General features: G+C 32.2%; 1 protein-coding gene across 1 annotated transcript; it reads right to left on the reverse strand.

Annotated features, from left to right (window-relative positions):
• Window positions 1-2,346: 2,346 nt before the first annotated feature.
• LOC132716369 (cilia- and flagella-associated protein 99-like) lies at window positions 2,347-18,568 on the reverse strand. The gene is made up of 15 exons (XM_060699631.1): window positions 18,477-18,568; window positions 18,047-18,159; window positions 17,346-17,437; window positions 17,060-17,118; window positions 14,803-14,910; window positions 13,634-13,786; window positions 8,607-8,695; window positions 8,096-8,300; window positions 7,220-7,278; window positions 6,033-6,115; window positions 5,171-5,364; window positions 4,651-4,734; window positions 3,935-4,014; window positions 3,263-3,440; window positions 2,347-2,771 (listed from the first exon to the last, which is right to left on the reverse strand). The coding sequence occupies exons 1-15, from the start codon at window positions 18,528-18,530 to the stop codon at window positions 2,649-2,651; spliced, it is 1,674 nt and encodes a 557-aa protein (XP_060555614.1). The 5' UTR covers window positions 18,531-18,568; the 3' UTR covers window positions 2,347-2,648.
• Between the last annotated feature and the right edge of the window lie 396 nt (window positions 18,569-18,964).

An 18,964-nucleotide genomic window follows, 5' to 3' on the forward strand; every position in this document is an offset into this window, starting at 1 on the left:
ACTAGGGAAGAACCTATAAAATCTTACACCAACTCCCTTTACAGAGGGGATTTTCAAAACACGGGTGAGAAAAATGCTAAAAACCCTTTGTCGGATGAAAAGCTTTAAGCTCAAAAATGACCCGTGTTTCGGGGTTCCCAAAAAAAAAGGATTTTGTAAAATGTCATTCTCTTACAATGGTTGTTCTATGTGGAAAATTGCATGCAAAGGTCCATGCTTCCGACATTCGATAAACAAATCTTTTTACTTAGTTTGTAGAAAGTTTCATATGTAAAATATTTCCAAAATTTCTCAAAAACAGGAAACGGGTGAAATAGACATTCAAGACAGACAAGGGCCGTATGACAGGAGCTATTCTTCAAAGGTGATGTGAAGGAAGTTTAATGCCAAATGTCTAAGCTCGATCATGAGAAGATAATTTTTTACAGTTTTTACAATATGTATATACATAAGGAAAGGGCAGAGCTAATCTTATTCCCATGGCCCTCATTTAAATAACCTTGGTAAAGATCAATTAGATGTTTCATTCCAAATATCTAAGCTCTAGTCATTGAAGTTTCAAAGATTTAGTTTTTTAGTCATTACACTGTACATATGAAGAAATTTCAGGACCCCCAGGGTGAATTTAAAGTCTTGAAATATAATTTAAAAACATTGGTAGAGGACCTCTAGATGGTGCTATACACTAAAGCTCTGGGTCTTGTACTTTTAGACAAGATTATTGAAATTTTGCATTAAAAAAAAACTTTTTTTTTTCCCTATGTCCAAACAAGAAAAGTTACAATTTGAAAAAACTTTAATAGTGGATTCCCCAAAGGGTCATTTCCTATGTACCCATGAACCCATGCAGAAAGATGGACAGTATAAGTTTCAGTGTTGCTCAAGGGACTTTATAAAGGGTAACATTTTTACAGAAAAATTTCTTAAGCTTTCAAGGGCAGATAACTCCCAATGAAAGGGTGAATTGATAAAAACATATATTTGAAGTTTGAAGTAGATCTCTGACTGAATAAAAGAAGTAACTGGTAAAGAGTAGGACAGCTCTTCATAAAGATGAGCTGGGACTTAAAATACAATACATAAAAGAGCAAAAAAAACTTACTTAATTTTTCAAAGTTTTATTATTTTTTGTAAAAATGATGACATAATGAAAACAATAATAAATATGAAATCACATCAGATTCAATTCAATATAAATTAAACATCTATAACAAATTGTAACATTCATGTATAAAATCTTTCCTTGCTCACAAAATAATCATTTTTTACAATAATATTTGATATTTGAATAAAACATTTCGTTCTGGCAGTAAAATGTCTCTACAGAACCTGTACAAGTAGTATACATTGTACTACAATATTTTCAGTGGGGCTATTATTCCAAATAACAAATACATTGTATATGGTGAAATCACAAATTTATGGTGATACAAATAACTGGTACAATTCATTCACACCAATGCTTTAAAAACAAACGCAAGGCATAAACATTAAAACCTTAAAAACTTACTGGATTAGGAATTATTTCTTAATATCAATACATTTATATCAGATTTACTTCAGATTGTTTCAAGTATATTGTCTGCTAAAAAAATTTACAGACTAATAGCAAATACATGGTATGGTTATTAAATAATGTAAATGTTGCCTTAAAGTCTCATTATATGATTTCTGTAATAGTTATTATACCTACTTATATAAATATAAACCAACAGACAGAATTTGCCAGATATACTGGTAGTACTGTACACGCATGTACCATATTTCTACACACAAAATTGTTTTATAAAAACGACACAAAGATGTACCAGAAAAGTAATTTAAAAAACTACAATTTTACTCTTATTATTCTTTGCCATGTTACATCTGAATGATAAATTGTTTGTCTTTCTTACAACTGTCAATAATTAATGCAAGGGTATTTGATAACAATGTGTTAAAATTGTGCATTCAGCAGTTTAGAGTCTGGTCACACCTTCACAGATATAAGAAGGCAGACTGGGCTTAGCACCACCATCAACAGACCAGTCATTATTCTAAAAAACAGCATCAGCAGGTTTTAAAACAAAAGAAATTAAACTCAATGAATTTAACAAGTGTTGTTAGTAAGACAGCCTGCTTGACTATTCTCAGTGCCCAAATATAAGCAGATTTTTTTTTAAGTTTCAAAAAGTGCCACTTATTCTGTCAAAATACATGAAGAGTTATGAGCCTTGGTCAGTGACCTCCTATTATGCTCTCAAATTAAGTTACTGAAGTTTCAACTCATTCTATTCAGTAGTTCTGGTGTTACCAGCTTACACACAAAAACTTTTCAAAAAGTGTGACGACCACAGCGATTGCCAAAGCCTGGTGAGTACAATAGCTCTCTTTATTCTTCAAATAGTCGAGCTAATAAATCACTTGAGAATTGATAAAACATTTGCACATAAAACAAATAAAACATTATCAACATGACATATAAACAGGAGTCTTACGAAAAAATAATACATTTATCACAGGACGGATTTATTGGTCGTGGAAATACTGATAATTTATGAACAGTAAAAATATGTTCTTTTTCATGATAAAAAAAAATGTTCTTTTATATATAAATATAAAATATATCACATTTTATTTGTAGAGTGTACAGAGTGTGTCAAATCAGGTTATGTAACTGACATCATTGTGTTGAGTCTACTGGCTGATTTGGCATATGTCTGTTGCATTACTTGGGCAGTTCTCTCCCTTGTAGCCTCTAATTCCTTCCAGCGACTTTCCTCTAAATGTTTCTAGAGAAAAAAATGTTTGTGTAGGAACCAAAATGAAAAACATTGAAAAGTGCCTACAATGACATTTGTTTATACAAAGATTTACCACAGTTCTAAATAAATTATCATATACTAAGGCAACTACATATGTGATAATACACATTTTTGTCACTAAGTTGATTGAACAAATTTATAAACAATTTTAAACAGCCCTTTTACATCACTTAGTTAATTTTTAACAGCCCTTTTACACCAAGGTTCACTTGAAGTTAAATAAATCTGTAACTGGTTTATATCAAGTTAAAGCAGGTATATATATCAACCTATATATCTGGTTAAAGAAAAGTTCTAACCATAAGTTCATTTCAACTAAAATGAATGTATCCATTCTTTTATGTCTAATTTTTAGCTCAGGAGCAAATAAACTGATATATAATGCCAAAAATATACTGATTTTGGCAAAGATAAAATAAATTTCTTGAGGATCTTTTAAAATTTAGATATATTCTTACCTTCTGATTTATCAAACTTTTAGTTCTTTGGGCCGATTTAGTATTTGGGGCAAGACGGGAGGTTTCCTGTGCTTGACGTCGCTGTTGTTTCTTCTCGTCAAGTCGCTTCTGTAAAGCCGACAGCTCTTCAGTCTGAATCTGCATCTTCTTGGGTTCACCCTTCTTACGAGATTCCAGTCTTAAAACATCAAATAAATTTTTTATCCATTACATCAAATAAGTACAATAAAATCAATTATTTAAGTGTCGATGACCTTTTTCCAAAAAATATACCCGTGAACAAAGGCCACCCAAGGGAGAGACAAATCATGGTCTTTATATACAAGGGGTCTTAATTTGGAGGTTATTTTATTCTATTTTTATCAATGAAGAATTATTAAAAAATGGTCTTTATTGCAAGGTTATCTTTATTTGAAGGTGGCCTTCAAACAGGTTTGACTGTATATGAATATAAGGCATAAGCACTTACAAATCTGTTCTGTAAGGATGGATATAAACACAATATTTTTTCTTACATCTTAGTAATTAATACACAGAACCTTTGATCTAATAATTTAGTGCCCATCACTTTAACATGACATATATGGCCAACTAAACTTGTTGAAAACTTTTGCTTCACCTGTAGTGTTTTAAATAAACCTTCTTATTACATAAAAGAGACATGGGGCTTACTTTACAGCAGCTGCCTTTGTCTGTTCAAGTCGGTGTTTGGAAATCTTCTCTAATGTGTCCAGTAACATCTGATCTTTTGCCTAAAGTAGAAACATAAATTAAGTAAATTACAGTTTATATATAAAACCTCTTTTGTCCATCTGAAAAATTTCAAACACTTTTATCTGAATTCATTCCGGTCCAAAATAATATAGCAAAACAATAGATGTGACAGATGCAAAGATGATTTATCTAACTACCAGAAAAGAGACCAGACCAGCCTAGATATCTGTTACTCAGACTACAAACTACAAGAGGTAGGCCAGGCTGGATATCTGTCAATCAAACTAGGCTCTATCTATAAGAGGTAAGCTTGGCTGAATATTTTTCAATCAAACTAGGCTCTATCTACAAGAGGTAGGCCGGGCTGGATATCTGTTACTCAGACTACACTCTACAAGAGGTAGGCCATGCTGGATATCTGTCAATCAAACTAGGCTCTATCTATAAGAGGTAGGCCAGGATGGATATCTGTCAATCAAACTAGGCTCTATCTATAAGAGGTAGGCCAGCATGATTAATATCTGCTAGACTAAGCTGGGTAGCTTCCTCACATGAAAGAATCATAAGTCACTAAGGGGAATTCAAACCCACAGAGGTGAGGGGAAAGTTGTATGAAGTCAACGACCTTAACCACTCTGCCACAAAGGGGCACTTACAAAGCATTAGATATATACCTCTTTAGTAGCAAGTATTTCGTCTCTTCTATTCTCCTCTGCCTCTCTTTCAGCTGTCTTCAGAAGAGCCATTCGTTCTTTCAACTGTAAATTTACAATTACATATATTATCATGTTTTGTTGAAAATTAAACAATGACCTTACAAAAGTGACCTTTTTCCCCCTTCATATTCAATAAAAAGAAAATATTAAAATCATAAACTTTAAATATCAAATCAATTTAAATGTAACTTTAGCATCTTTCTGACTACAAAGGATAATATACTATTTCAAACAAATCCTTACCTAGAATTCAACATAATAAATGTATTGAATGGAAGGGTAGACCTATACTTTGTCTTTATATGAACAGAAGAAGTAATTTCTTTAGCATAAGAAAGTTTACAAGATATTGGATATTACTCTGATGACTTTGCATTTATCATTGAAAAAAGAGAAGAAAAAAAGGTCAAAACCTATTTAGATATTTGTGAAGAATTCCCTAAAAAAATAAAAAGACCACAAGATGACCACAACCTACCTCAGCAATTGACATCTCACTAAGGAGACCATGCCCGGCAGCAGATGTTAGATCAACAAACTTCTGCCTGATAACAGGCACAGCTTCCATGGCCCGGATCTGGTGTATGAGCTCCATTCTGCGCCGCATCTCAATCTCGGCTTCTTCAATAGCACGCCTCATCAGTTCCTGACTCTCCTCCGCTACTTCTTGAACTGTAACGCACAAAAATATCAATGTTTGTTTAGTTTAAATATCAATGTTTGTTTAGTTTATACGAATTTGTTTCAGTTCCATTGTTTTGGAAGTTATAAGCTTATTGAAACACTCTGGATTTTATTTCCTTGAACAAACCAGTTTGAAGCAATTAATGTAAAGTTTCTTTCTCACAGAAACAACAGTTTGGCATTTACAGGGTTTGAGCCAGCAATTCTCAAGATTACTAGTCCTACGTATTAATTTTTAGGGTATGCTACCACTCAATGTTATAGTAAAGAAAAGAAGTTAAAGGGCATTTTAGATATATTTTACTTTATTTTCTTTCTCAACTTATTCAATAACAAATTCAATGTTTCACTGCAAAAATAACATCCAAAGCAATGCTTACAACTAACAGTAAATAGAATCAACTTTTACAATCAGAAAATATTCAGTAAGTAAATACTTTCATTAACTTGATTTCTGATCATGATTTACATCAAATGCTCCATAGGAAGGACTTTATTTTAAGCAGTATGAATGACCACATATAAAGCGGAGTAACTCTTTAAATCATATACAGATCTCAGACTAAAGTAAACAAAAGGTAATGAGATTAAAAATTATCATTTCGGAGATTGAAAAAATAGTACTAAGACTATCAATAAAGAACACTGATTTTTACCTATTTTTTGTTTATATTCCTGCAGCTTTTTCTGGGATTCTTTAGCATTTTTATGACCCTTCATTGTATCCTCGACCAGTTGCCTGAAATATCACGGATTTTTTTCATTATTGTCCATGCTGCTATGCATGAAAAAGAGTACATGTACATTAGCATAATACTGATACAATTTTTTTCTTTATTTTTTGGGTTGGTTTTTACATTTCACCAACACAGTATAGGTCATATGGCGACTTTCCAGATTTACTAGTGCAGGAATATCTCATGTGCCCTTCTGTGCATTATTTCAGGCATAACTGATCACCTGAGTACTACCACTGATGTTCCGTAAGCTAGCTGGATAGCTTCCTCACATTTAAGAATCCAAAGACCCTGTCAAGATTCGATCCCTCAGTGGTGTGAGGCAAGTGGATTGAAGTAAACCACCTTAACCACGGATCCCCCATAAATAATCAAAATAATGTTCTAAAAAAATAAATTCTAATCTTTAAAAATGTATTCTTGACTTTCTGTTGAAGTACTGCTAATAGCACAATTATCAAATTCTATGAGTCAGATGTTTGTCTTACTTTTATAACATTTGAGCCGCGTCACGACAAAACCAACATAATGGGTTTGCGACCAGCATGGATCCAGACCAGCCTGCGCATCCGCGCAGTCTGATCAGGATCCATGCTGTTCGCTTGCAAACCCTATAACAAGTAGAGAAACGGATAGCGAACAGCATGGATCCTGATCAGACTGCGTGGATGCGCAGGCTGGTCTGGATCCATGCTGGTCGCAAACCCATTATGTTGGTTTTGTCGTGACGCAGCTCATTTCAATCCTATTAGTTAAAATCAATGTAAACCACAAACAATTTCAGATGTTTCACCATGCTATCAAGAAACAGAAATAAAATGAAAATTATTAATTCTGTTTCTAAAGGAAGAGCTTTAATCTAATTAAATTATAAGTGATTTTATTGAGAAGTACAAATCATTTTTCCCTAAACTATCAAAGCTATGGATTTTTTCCCTGAATTTTGCCTAATCTATAGCAATTTTGTATAATTCATAGCAATGTAAAGGGGGATAAAAATAAGTCTTTGTCTTTTATTTGAATCTTAAGATAATTTCATTATGTCATTAATGAAGCAATGTTGTTAACAATTAAGTCAATTCATTACTGCCAATTTGTACTTTTACCTCATTTGTTGTTCTTCTTTAAATTTCTCCTCCAAGAATCTTTCCATCATTTTCTGAGTCTAAAAAAAAACAACAACAAAATTTACAAATACTGGTTTCAGTTTAACTAAACATTTCTTTCTTTCTCATTTTTTTTCTCTCCCTGCCAAATGTATCAGATTTACTATATATTTCTTTCTTTCTCATTTTTATGTCTCTGCCAAAGACATGTTAGTTTACAATTAACAAATGAGTATTCTAGTCTAATCTCTGGCATGCAATAAAAAATTAAAGATAAATGTTTTTTACAAATTTTGATCAACTTAACAAAACATTCTGCCACAAGTGTTTCCTTGATTTTCTGTAGAAACTAAATGTATATATTCTTAGTTTTAACCATAAACATAAAGAATCAATGTTGTATCATAATTCTCCTTTGTAAATCAACATTGTGTTATATATCAACTGGTCACCAATGTAAATCAAATACAGAAATTTACTGTACAAAAATATATCTCATTAAGTTACAGCTCTAGTCTTTATCATTATTTTTTCAACAGTTCACAACTGCCAAAAAATCAAAGAAATAGAAATTGTAACACAATTCATGCATTTTATTTGCTATATAAAGAACATAATTGAGCAGCGCCATGACAAAACCAACGTAATGCGTTTGCGACCAGCATGGATCCAGACCAGCCTGCGCATCCGCGCAGTCTGATCAGGATCCATGCTGTTAGCTATCAGTTTCTCTACTTGTTAAAGGGTTTGTAAGCGAACAGCATGGATCCTGATCAGACTGCACGGATGCGCAGGCTGGTCTGGATCCATGCTGGTTGCAAACGCTTTATGTTGGTTTTGTCACGACGTGGCTCATATATATAATATAAACCACACCTCTTCTTTAATCTCCGCCACTCTCTGTTTGTTTTCTTGTATTATATTCTGTCTGGCAAGAATTGCCTCCTCATGACTCAGTTTTCCCTCCAGGCGGCGCTTCTCTATATCAGCAAGCTCCGCCTCCATATCCTTACGCTTCATCTCATTCTGCCATTTTTCAAATTCAGATTTATCTTTAGCTCCAGCTTCCAGATTCTCTAGTCTACAAGAAACAAACATTTACTTCAATAATTAAAAAAAAAGGAGATATTTTTTTGTAAATACCTTTAAGGTTAAAATACTGTCACATACATACAGTATGTAGGCACTATGTACAAGCTTATGTTTCTTCAAGATATGTTTATGTAGATTCTTTGATAATATCACAAACTATATAGTTTAAGATATGATTTAACATTATCCAGTTTCTGATAATTTATATAAACTGATCATTAGTGCAATGAACTTTAAATCATTGAAAAAAAGAAAAGTCTGAGGGTTGGAAAAAATATTTCTATTCTAGCTTTACCTTCTAATTTCCTCTGCCTCTCTTCTTTGGTAGAGGGCACCTTCACGCAGAATAGCTGCTGCAGTCATTTTAACAGGAACCTCCTGGTTCTGTAATCAGTAATGTCAAATATAAGTCAAGTAAACAGTAACATACAATATATGTCAAGTTAACATTAATTCAAGATAACAGTAATGTCAAATATATATATGTCAAGTTTACAGTAATGTCAAATATAAGTCAAGTTAACAGTAATGTCAAAAATAAGTTAAAATTATGTCAAATATCAGTTAAATTACTAGTAATATAAAATATAAGTCAAGTTTACAGTAATGTCAAATATAAGTTAACAGTAATGTCAAATATAAATCAAGTTAACAGTAATGTCAAAAATAAGTTAAAATTATGTCAAATATCAGTTAAATTACTAGTAATATAAAATATAAGTTACCAGTAATGACAAATACACAAATATAAGTCAAATTAATCAATTGTGTCGAAAGTTATTCATTAAAGTTACCAGTAATGTCATACATATACATGTACAAGTCAAAGTTAGCAGTAATGTCAAATATAAGTCACAATACCAGTAAATAATGAAATATTCAATACTTCAAGCACAATTTTATTTCATTTTCATAAATTAAAGAAATAAAGTTCATAAACCATGATATACTCTTAAGAAATAATAACAAGAGGGCCATGATGGCCCTGAGGTCGCTCACCTGTATACAGGTCCCCCCAACCCCCACCCCCCTACCCAACGTTGCAGGACCAATTTAACCCAAGGGCTTTTATTTGCACAAACTTGGTAGACACCCATAAGAAGATGTTTCATGATAAACATCTAAGCTCTAGCTCATTGGGCTTTTTAAAAGAAGATTTTTTTTAAGTTTTTACTATACACATATAGTTAAAAACAATGACACCCCTGGGGCCGGGCCAGTTTTGACCCCAGGGCTTTTATTTGAACAAGTTTTGTAGACACTTACTAGAAGATGTTTTATGCTTAATATCTAAACTCTAGCTATTTGGGGTTTTTCAAAAATGATTTTAAGTTTTTGCTATACACATATAAAGAAAATCAATGACCACCGGGGCGGGGCCAATTTTGACCCCAGGTCTTTTATTTGGACAAACTTTGTAGACACTCACTAAAAGATGTTTCATGCTTAATATCTTAACTCTAGCTATTTGGGTTTTTTCAAAGAAGATTTTTTAAGTTTTTGCTATATGCATATAAAGAAAATCAATGACCCCCGGGGCGGTGCCAATTTTGACCCCAGGGCTTTTATTTGAACAAACTTGGTAGACACCTATTAGAACATGTTTGATGCTAAATATCTTAGCCATAGCTCTTTGAGTTCTTTAAAAGAAGATTTTTTAAGTTTTTACTATATGCATATAAGGAAAATCAATGACCCCCCGGGAAGGGGCCAATTTTGACCCCAGGGCTTTTATTTGAACAAACTTGGTAGACACTTATTAGAACATGTTTCATGCTAAATATCTTAGCTTTAACTCTTTTGGTTCTTTAAAAGAAGATTTTTTAAGTTTTTACTATATGCATATTGGGAAAATCAATGACCCCCCCGGGCGGGGCCAATTTTGACCCCAGGGCTTTTATTTGAACAAACTTGGTAGACACCCATTAGAACATGTTTCATGCTAAATATCTTAGCTCTAGCTCTTTGGGTTCTTTAAAAGAAGATTTTTTAAGTTTTTACTATATGCATATAGGGAAAATCAATGACCCCCTGGGGCGTGGCCAATTTTGACCCCAGGTCTTTTATTTGAACAAACTTGGTAGACACTCACTAGAAGATGTTTCATGCCAAATATCTAAGCTCTAGCTCTTATGGTTTTTTAAAAGAAGATATTTAAAGTTTTTACTTTCGGTTGCCATGGCAACCAGAGTTCTGCATGGAATTAAATTCTTTGAACAATTTTTAAAGGTGACCACCAAAGGAACATTCCTGTGAAGTTTGGATGAAATTGGCTTAGTGGTTTATGAGGAGATGTCATTTAAAGTAAAAGTTTACGGACGGACGAAGGACGGACGGACGCTGGACGAAAAGCGATCACAAAAGCTCACCCTGTCACTTTGTGACAGGTGAGCTAAAAACTGTAACATCTCAAAAGAAGATTGTAATTTTCTGGACAGATAAGTGACAGAAGAAATATTGCATAATTCTACTAAACACCCTCATACATGTTAAATACATTAACTTCAAGCATTATAATCATAATGCAACTTGTTAGATTTCTAACTATAACTAATGAATGGCTCTACAGTGTTTCTTTTTAAACATGATCAATCAAATATAAATACGATGAAACAAATATATCAAATTTGAAATAAAATCATAACTTCAGTAAAAGAGGAAAGGGTGAGCAATTTCCGTTCTTGCATTAAAAGAGTCAAAGTCAGTAAAATCCGCAAAATGATCAATAATTTGCACTAATATGCCACTGTATTGAAATCTTGCAGGAATCAAAAAGATTTTGATCTTTAAATAATGGAATTTAGGGTATTTAATATAAAAAATTTAAGAATAGGCACTCTCCTGGATCTGGTAGCTTTATATTACAAGAGGTTTTCAGGATGCTTCAATAATTCTTATTTGCATAAATAAACAAACATGACAAGCTGAAATGAGGTGGGTGGGGTACAGAGCAGGTTGAAGGTGTCAGGAGAAGAGGGAGTATCATTAAGTGTATGCAGAAGATGAAATTTCCTGCTTACTGCAGGTGACAAAATGGAATAACCCAAGCCAAATTTATTTAAAAAATAATTTAACATTATTTGTTTAAACATTATTTATTTAAGCTCTATTGTCAAAAAAAACATGTAACTTATATGAAGCTCTCTTGAGTAACTAACCGGATAAGTATAAAGTGTATCAAACACTAAGACTTAAAACTTGAAACATGAAGCTAATATTTAATGCATGTAAAATTGAATGTTCGAGACAAGAATAACTGATTTTTTAATGATATTATATCTATAAATCTAAATGATGGCAATAATAATATGAAAGCATCAAAATGTAAATAAAAGCCCATTATTACTGAAAATCTTAAGTGGGAGCTATGCATAATCCTCAACATCATATGATATCAAAAGTTATCCGAGGTTCTTGTGCAAAAACATAACTTGAGTTGGGATATGGTGTGGGTGGTTTGGGAGTGCAAATAAATGGTTTATGTGTTGTTCTTAAAAACAAAGCATTAAACAAGCTATTAAACAGATAAATCCTAACCAAACAAATACCAAGGCATATTATGCATAAAAAGCATCATTTTTTTGTTAAATAAAAAAATAAACAACAAGAGGGCCATGATGGCCCTGAAGTCGCTCACCTGTATATAGGCCCCCCAAGAGCGGGGCAAGTTTAAACCCCAGGGCTTTTATTTGAATAAACTTGGTAGACACCCATTAGAAGATGTTTCATGCTAAACATCTAAGGTCTAGCTTGTTGGGTTTTTTAAAAAAAGATTTTTTAAGTTTTTTCTTTACACATATACTAGTATTTAAAAACAATGACACTCCTGGGGCAGAGCCAGTTTTAATCCCAGGGCTTTTATTTGAACAATCTTTGTAGACACTTACTAGAAGATGTTTCATGCTTAATATCTAAACTCTAGCTATTCGGGTTTTTTCCAAAAAGATTTTTAAGTTTTGCTATACACATATAAGGGAAATCAATGTCCCCTGGGGCAGGCCAATTTTGACCCCAGAGCTCTTAGTTGAACAAACTTGGTAGACATCCATTACAACATGTTTCATGCTAAATATCTTAGCTCTAGCTCTTTGGGTTCTTTAAAAGAAGATTTTTAAGTTTTTACTATATTCATATAGGGAAAATCAATGACCCCCTGGGGCGGTGCCAATTTTGACCCCAGGGCTCTTATTTGAACAAACTTGGTAGACATCCATTAAAACATGTTTCATGCTAAATATCTTAGCTCTAGCTCTTTGGGATCTTTAAAAGAAGATTTTTAAGTTTTTACTATATGCATATAGGAAAAATCAATGACCCCCTGGAGCGGGGCCAATTTTGACCCAAGGCTTTTATTTGAACAAACTTGGTAGACACCCATTAGAACATGTTTCATGCTAAATATCTTAGCTCTAGCTCTTTGGGTTCTTTAAAAGAAGATTTTTAAGTTTTTACTATATGCATATAGGAAAAATCAATGACCCCCTGGGGCGGGGCCAATTTTGACCCAAGGGCTTTTATTTGAACAAACTTGGTAGACACTCACTAGAAGATGTTTCATGCCAAATATCTAAGCTCTAGCTCTTTTGGTTTTTTAGAAGATGATATTTAAAGTTTTTTCTTTTGGTTGCCATGGCAACCAGAGTTCTGCATGGAATTAAATTCTTTGAACAATTTTCAAAGGTGACCACCAAAGGAACATTCCTGTGAAGTTTGGATGAAATTGGCTCAGTGGTTTATGAGGAGATGTCATTTAAAGTAAAAGTTTAAGGACGCCGGACGGAAAGCGATCACAAAAGCTCACCCTGTCACAAAGTGACAGGTGAGCTAAAAACTGCAGCACAGCAACCTATCCCTGGCAACCATCAAACTTACATGTTTCCTTGATGATGTAGAACGACTCGAATGTGGTGTCATCTACATAGCAGATCATTTATTATACAATTACACATTAAACATGTATTTTAAATTCTTATCATATCTTCACTTTCCCTATGAGTCATAAGACTGGACACATTATGTTACAAAAAAAACCCCATAAAACATACTTGGGGTATAATTGTTTTAATATTTTATCAATATCTCTTTTATTTAATTATTTACAGAAATTGATTTACAGATAAAACATCCAACACGGAGGATCAAAACAAAGAAGGTAAAAATCTTTACAAAAAATAATGAAATCTATAGAAATTAAAAAAAAATCAAATCAAAAAACAAAATTTGTCTTGAGAACAAAGAAACAAACCTTACTGTAATCAAATTAAAAGAATAAGTTAAAAAGAAAGATCCGAGCAAGGGACTGACAATGGAGAGACTTCTTACCAAGAAAGAAGGTGCTTTGTTAGATTTAGGTTTATCAAACTCCAGCTTGTTCTCCTCCTCATCAAGGATATTCTGAATCTTCTCCTTAGTTTTCTTTGACTTCTCAGGATTAGCACAGGCAAACTGTCGCCTAGAAGCCTCCATCAGTCTCTCCTATAAATAACAAAATATCATTTAACATAAAGATTTTCTGATGTAAATATAACTAGTAATAATATTCAACACATAGATTCCTTGCTGTGAAATATATAAAGTGATATCATTAAACACATAGATTCCTTGCTGTGAATATATAAAGTGATATCATTAACACATAGTTTCCTTGCTACTAAGATTACAAGTAATGTCATGTAACATAAGCTCCTTGCTACTAAGATAACAATTATCATTTCACACATAGGTTTCTTCATAGGTTTCTTGCTATAAGGATCACAATTGATATTATTTAACACATAGGTTCCTTGCTACTAAGATTATAAGTGTAATCAATAGAAATACAAAGGTTCCTTGCTACTAAAATAACAAGCATATCATTTAACACATAGGTTCCCAGGGTTGTCACTAAGAGGCGGCAGGAGGCCAAAATGACTGTCTCAAATGCATTATGGGCCGCCTCAAAGAAAACACTTTTTGTTATGCTTGATAAAAACAGAAATGGCCGCCTCAAGTCCAATACAAACCTTCTGCGAAAAATGTTACTGACAACCCTGGGTTCCTTGCTATTAAGGTTACAAGTGATATAATTAAACACATAGGTTCATTGCTACAAAGATTACAAGAGATATCATTTTGACACATATGTTCCTTAATACAAAGATTACAAGTGATATCATTTAATACATAGGTTTTTTTGCATTTCAATGATAATTGATATCATCTAACACACAAGCCCCCTGCTATAAATATAAAAATTTATATTATCTGACACATAGGTTCCTTGCTACAAAAATGTTTATATAAACTACATTTATATACACCACTGCAGTCAATTTGTGAAGTATCTCTTTCTCTTACATAGGAAGTTTGCTTTGCTATAAATTTGTTACACAGATATTTGACAGGTTATATGGGCATATATATTGTATAAATGTGTTTTTTATTTCAATCTATTTATTATATAGGACCATGTAATCTATCAAATTTTTTATAACTAATAACATAATGGTTACCTCAGCTTTTCTCCTGTTTTCTTGTCTGATTCTCTCCATCTTGTTTAATTCACTCGGCTCTTTGTACAGTGTTTCTGGTGGTGGTTTATGCTTCTGTAACTTAGAAATCTGTAAACATACATACATACTTTCAATACAGTCTTGAACCTTTATAATGCTAGCATATTGAACATAATGAAACAACATATCCTTGTGATCTGACTTCCCTTTATACTGTTTGAAACATAACTTTTAATTGTGAATTGTAGATAATAAAGTGGTCTAGAACAAAATATTATTATTCATCAGATAAAAGGACATTCTAAAGCACTGGGAATTTTATCAACTATTTTTTCAAGAAGCATTTTATAAGTAAATCTAAATGATAAATTAATTTCTATTGTTTTTTTTCTTCAAAATTTGAAATACTAATGGAAAATGTGCCCATTGTAGACCTATTTACTTTAAAGGAACTCCATTGAGGTGAAAAAGATAACAAAAAAATATACAAGTAGGGACATAAGACTTAAAGATTATTATTTCCTACAAATGTGTGATATAAAAATAAACAACCAAGAAAAATTATCTACAAAAAATAATAAAACATTCATAACACAATCATACATCAAAATTTTATTTAAATGCCATTTGATTCTGATTTTATAGCTATAATCAATTCATCATCACTATAGCTCTACTGTGAGTTATAACCATACAAAAACATTGTGATGTAACTAAGAAGGAGTCCATCTTTTTTTTATATGTTTTTATATAAAGATAAAGATAAAACTTTAAAGTTTCAAAATCTACAGTTGTTATTTAACCATCAAGTGATAACCCATCAGAGAAAAACAAACAAAAAACAAAACAAGAACATGTTTGGTAAACACAAATGCCCTCGGCCTTGAATCTTGTCAGTTCCAAATTTTCTGAAAAGGTTTACCCAGTCACTGAGATATGGAAAAAAATTGCTAAAAATATTAACACAGTTATATAACTTGACAGAGTCAGGATCTTTTGTTATTGTTAAAATTTATAGTTGGCACGTCATTACTATTTGATGAAGTTGAAAAATATTCAACTTAACTAGTTATGGACCATCAAACCTATATGTTCCTACATCAGTCTATAAATAAAGCTTGTAATAATTTGTAAAAATCTATTTTTAGCACCCTCGACCTTGGCCCCACTGATTATGAAACCAGTACAGGTAGAACTTATATATATCCAACTTGCAACTTTAGGTTAATCATATCAATTTTCAAAGTGCTAAAAGGGAAACAACTTACACATAACTAGCCAAGATCATGTACTTTCAGACTTTTTATTGATAAGTAAGTGCATGAATTATAAAGCCATTGGTGTAAGAAGAACTTAAGATAAATCCAACTTGCCAGCTTAGGTCAACTTTATATGGACAGACAGACCGATAGTTCAATTACTATATACCTGAGGGCATGAAACAAATAATAGATTTCCTCAAGACATATCCATCTATATAAAACACTAGAATCATGTAACTGTAAATAAAACTACTGTGAAAATCAGTAAGAAAATATAAAACATGCATCTTGTTTGAAAATAATACAATCTTATATCAGTATATACAATATATGGTACTACAGAAAGATAACAATAAATATAACTACCTCTTGACCAACCTGTCATAGATAAAATATAATGAGATTACATGTATTTTCTTTTATTTAAATCAAGTTGTACATACTGGTAAGATTTTGTTCTATACAAATTATAACATTACATAAAGCTATGAAAGTAACCTTCAACTGGTTTTTCATAAAATATACATGCAGTGTTTGCAATTCAATATCTTTTAACTGAAACCAATAGTAAGGCGAATAATTTTGTTTGTCCAATCCTGTAGCAATTAGCATAAATTCAATTCTCAATATTCTACATAATTATTATCATTTCCTTCCCCTCAATTTTCATAACAATTTCAACTGTAAGGCATTTTATTAATTTTCTATGTATCTTTTTTTCCCCCCAATTAATTATCATGATAATATAGTCCTGTATGATTTCACAAGAAACTGCTTTAGGGCAAGTAAACATTCCTACTTCAGTTACCTAACAATAGAAGTTTAGCACATTTGTTTGTTTCCCCATAAATGCCAAACCCCATTTTCTTCGAACCTAGACTTATGCTTTTAAGTCAACCCAGATGACTGCTTCCTTGGCGTCAAAACCAGTTATCGCACTAATGTGTTTATTCAGGCATAAAATGCATGTTGAAGAAACTTAGAAGAGTACTTACTGGTTCGGGAACAGGAACACTTTTTGGTCGAGGCTGTGTTATATTAAATGGCTTGATTTCTGAAAAGAGATATACAACCATGGCAACGGAACTGTATATATGTAAACCTAAAACTAAACAAAATCGATCATTTTTCAGTTGTAAAAAAATACATAAAAATAATTCCAAATCCGAGCTCTCTTAAAATTTCCTTGGTGAAACTTATTTTCAATATTACAATTTTTTAAAGTCACATTATGCAGAGACTGTGGGTGGATGAAAAGTATTATTTATTTTATAATCATACCTGTGGATGTTAGAGCCTTTCTTCTTGGCTTTTTAATGTTGTCTATCTTCTCTTTCATTTGATTTACCATTTCTGTAAGCTCAGGCAACCACCTATAAACATCAAATTTATAACTTAAACTTTGTCATGATGAAGAAACAATTTTATTCCAATAATCAAATTTATAACTTTAACTTTGCCATGAAACAATTCTTTTCTAATGATAACTTTTGAAATACATAAGAAGTTATTATTATTACATTACTGAATTACTTTTAATCAAGTTTTATTTTTTAATCAAAGTTTTGTAAAGCATGAAAATAAACATATAAATATCCAATGACCATGAGAATACAAATAACAGCATGAAAATTAAGTTTTATGTCAAGATAGAAAAAAAAATGATCATGAACTCAGCGAAGTGACATAATATAAGAATTCAAGAGCTGTCCATAAGACAGCATTCTCGACTATTCTCAGTGCTTGACAATAACAAAAAGGGGCTAACTCTGTAAAAAAGGTAACTCATAGTTATGGGACCTGTGCCCCTTATGTTGAATAATTAAAGAGAACAACTTGTGAACTTTCAACTGATTCTCTTCATTAGTTTTGGAGATACCATGTTGTATGCCAAAACTAAACCAAAGTGTGGCTCTGACGCTGATGCCTGGGTGAGTACAATAGCTCTCCCTATTCTCTGGATAGTCAGACTAAAAACTTGCCTTCTTAGAGGTGAAACAAGCTTGGTTTGAACAAAAACATGTTCATAATATTTTTGCCATTCATCCTTCATCCAGCCTGTGATACTTTTCTCATTGAAGAAAAACTTCAAGAACTGAAAAAAAAAGTTTCATGACAGAATTTGTGACATAATTCTTATCAGCTTAAGTCAAAGAATAAAGTAATTGACCAATTAGTCAATTAGAATATATATATATATTTTCAAAATATGTAAATTTAATTTTAGACCTGGTTTATAAGACAAAAGTGAGCTAAAAACAAAATTAACAGTTTACTAAAAATTTGTATGTAAGAAAGCCTTACTCAATTAAAAAAATAAACAAATTTTATAAATAGATCTTTATTTATACTACAAATACTAAAATGCTGTAAAATGGAAGCAAATAAAATGCATGTCACATAGAAAAGTACCTTATACATTCTGTTAATATCTTGAGATTTAACAAATTGCCGATAGTTTGCCATCCCGAGTTCATCAAGACGGAACAAAGCAAGATAAACCAAGACTGGAAGTAGAATAATACAATAACTGAACTATCTAATATCACAACATAATTCAAAAGTTGTGTGAACATTTAAGAAAATTTAAAAAAAATGGAAATTGTTTGTTTGTTTGATTGGGTTTTACATCACATCGACACAGTATAGGTCATATCGCAACGTTCCAGCTTTACTGGTGGAGGAAGACCTCAGGTACCCCTCCGTGCATTATTTCAGGCACGAATGGGCACCTGAGTAGAACCACCGACGTTCCGTAAGCTAGCTGGAAAGCTTCCTCACATTAAAGAATCCAAGTCCCTGTCGGGATTCGAACCCACAGAGGTGACCACTCGGCAACAGACGCCCCAAAAATGGAAATAGAAAACATTTGGTAAATCCTTTTGCCTGAAGATAATTAC

Source organism: Ruditapes philippinarum, unplaced genomic scaffold (assembly GCF_026571515.1).
Source record: "Ruditapes philippinarum isolate M1 unplaced genomic scaffold, ASM2657151v2 ctg1776_1_1_1_1, whole genome shotgun sequence".
In the NCBI taxonomy this organism is placed as follows: Eukaryota; Metazoa; Mollusca; class Bivalvia; order Venerida; family Veneridae; genus Ruditapes; species Ruditapes philippinarum.

Excerpts from the sequence above, each read along its gene's own strand:
- LOC132716369 (XM_060699631.1), bottom strand. The coding sequence starts at position 18,530 with ATGGCAAACTATCGGCAATTTGTTAAATCTCAAGATATTAACAGAATG. Across the intron at positions 17,438-18,046 it reads CTTGTTTCACCTCTAAGAAG|GTGGTTGCCTGAGCTTACAG; the intron begins GCAAGTTTTTAG and ends TGATGTTTATAG. Across the intron at positions 14,911-17,059 it reads GTGTTCCTGTTCCCGAACCA|ATTTCTAAGTTACAGAAGCA; the intron begins GTAAGTACTCTT and ends GTATGTTTACAG.